The sequence below is a fragment of the Asparagus officinalis genome, unplaced genomic scaffold, assembly GCF_001876935.1.
Source record: "Asparagus officinalis unplaced genomic scaffold, Aspof.V1 AsparagusV1_Un470, whole genome shotgun sequence".
NCBI classification, from domain to species: Eukaryota; Viridiplantae; Streptophyta; class Magnoliopsida; order Asparagales; family Asparagaceae; genus Asparagus; species Asparagus officinalis.
The window spans coordinates 220,431-222,435 of NW_017972735.1; the positions used below are offsets into that span (position 1 = coordinate 220,431).

A 2,005-nucleotide genomic window follows, 5' to 3' on the forward strand; every position below is an offset into this window, starting at 1 on the left:
TCAAAGTTGATGATTTGGGGGTAGTTTCGCATATATGGAGATTTGGTGGTTAATGTTGCCAGTATGCATGATTTAAGGGGTGTATATACAAAAAAAACCCTTGTAGATGAGACAATGTATTTTCAGGTGTCACGAGCAGTCAAGCCCTTAACGCTACTATATTGACGCAGGTTAATAAAAAACAGCCTGGGAGGGACGGCAAAAAATCCGGACTGGTTCCTGTTCTTTATGTTGATGCAACTTGATGACGATATATTCTCATCCCCTCCTACTTATCGCATATTAAGCACAAAACCCAAGAACATGCTTATCCAGTTGCAATTAGCCGTAGATTCTTCGCAGCAGAAGCGGTTAGCGAACCATGAACACAACACGGTTCCATGTTCTTTGTTTACCTGGTTCAAGTGAGTTCCAATTGGCAATCCATAATCTTGCTTTAGACATTTGTGGGAGAGCCCCCCATTCTTTTCTGTATAAAGGAAAAAATTTTGTTCTATGCGTATACTAGCACAATAATTTCTTGCTTTTGATAATTAAATGTTCCCCCATGTTTGTGATGCATTCGATCTTGCTATTATTACCTCTGTTAAACCCTGTGGAGCATACTGCGCAAATTTGGAAGCAGAAGTTTCTCTTGGAGATCCTCTATAACTTGGTGCACGTGAAAACAATGTTTTTTCTATTAGTTAGTTATCATGTATGTAATATTTTCTACTAAACCCTAGTTTCTGATTTGTTTTATGGTTGTTCCTATGGTTTATTAAGCTTCAGATACTAGTTCAGTGAAGTGGATTTGGGTTGTACTTTATAGGTTTCAGATTGTTGCGTTGCAAGTATAATACATTTTCGAGCCTTTTTATTATAGGGTAAATTACGGATAGAACCCTTGTAGTGGTATTGTTGTTTTAAACTTACAACACCCCTAGTTTTATTTTTATTTTTTTGCAGACAAAAACCCCAAGTGAAAATCATTTGACTTCATTACCCTGAGAGAGAGAAACTTGTTTTTTGAGAATAATCTTGAATTTCTTTTGACTTCATTACTCTCAAGAGTTCTCTTGTTTCTTGACAAGTAGACTCCCTAAAGGTAAAAGAGTTGGTAAAAATCACCGGGGGTCTTTATCTGCAAAAATGAAACTAGACAAACGAAATTTAATGGATGTGTTATGGATTTAAACTCTGACGAAGGACATATATGTGTAAATTGAGTTCAAATTATTTTGATTTTACATTAAGAGAATCTAAAGCTACCTTGGTGCCATAGCGGTTAAGCACTTGGTGTTTGGAGATTTATGTTTGAGATTTATCCATGTCCATCAATAGAGTACATACGCCGACCAATGAAATATGCTCCCCACTTAAGGGTGCATTCGGTGCGGATACGGCTTGGATATAATACTTATCATATTCATATCCGCTTACCTATTTCAGAAACGGATACAGATATAACTCGATAAGGAAAATTCATATCCATATCCGCTAAAACCGAATATGCATGCGGATATATAAATGCATATGCATGCGGATACAAAACAGATATGAGAAAACTAGATAGTATTAAGAAAAACATAGTTCATGTGATACAAAAGAGTTCTTTAATATGTTCATTATAACCGAAAAGCTAAGATTAGATATCTTGATCATCAAAATTGACTACAAATCTATAATGTAAGAATTAAAATTATCGTAAGAGCATGACTAATATATATTCGGATATTTAGGATATAGATCCGGATATTTTACTACAAAATCATATCCGTAATCATATCCTATCGGTTATAGATTTAAGTAACCATATCCGTATCCTAACGAATATGATTACGGATATTCTCGGATACGAATCCGATTTAGCAACCCTATCCCCCCGCTTGTCAATATTCTAATAATAATGCTTTTATTTTTATTTTGTTCATTTGCTTCTAATTACATTTCTCTCTTTCGCGTCAAATCCCTGAGAAGTCCGCGCTACCGCCTTCTGTCTCCGGTAATCCAACAGCTAGCGGCC

At 35.7% G+C, this 2,005-nt stretch overlaps 1 protein-coding gene across 1 annotated transcript in view; it reads left to right on the forward strand.

Moving 5' to 3' along the window:
* Positions 1-561, forward strand: part of LOC109827820 — a 28,336-nt gene extending 27,775 nt beyond the window's left edge. Inside the window, exon 25 of the mRNA XM_020394838.1 lies at positions 171-561. Coding sequence (XP_020250427.1) covers positions 171-245 — 75 coding nt within the window. The 3' untranslated portion in view covers positions 246-561. The remainder of the gene's footprint in view (positions 1-170) is intronic.
* Positions 562-2,005: the final 1,444 nt, after the last annotated feature.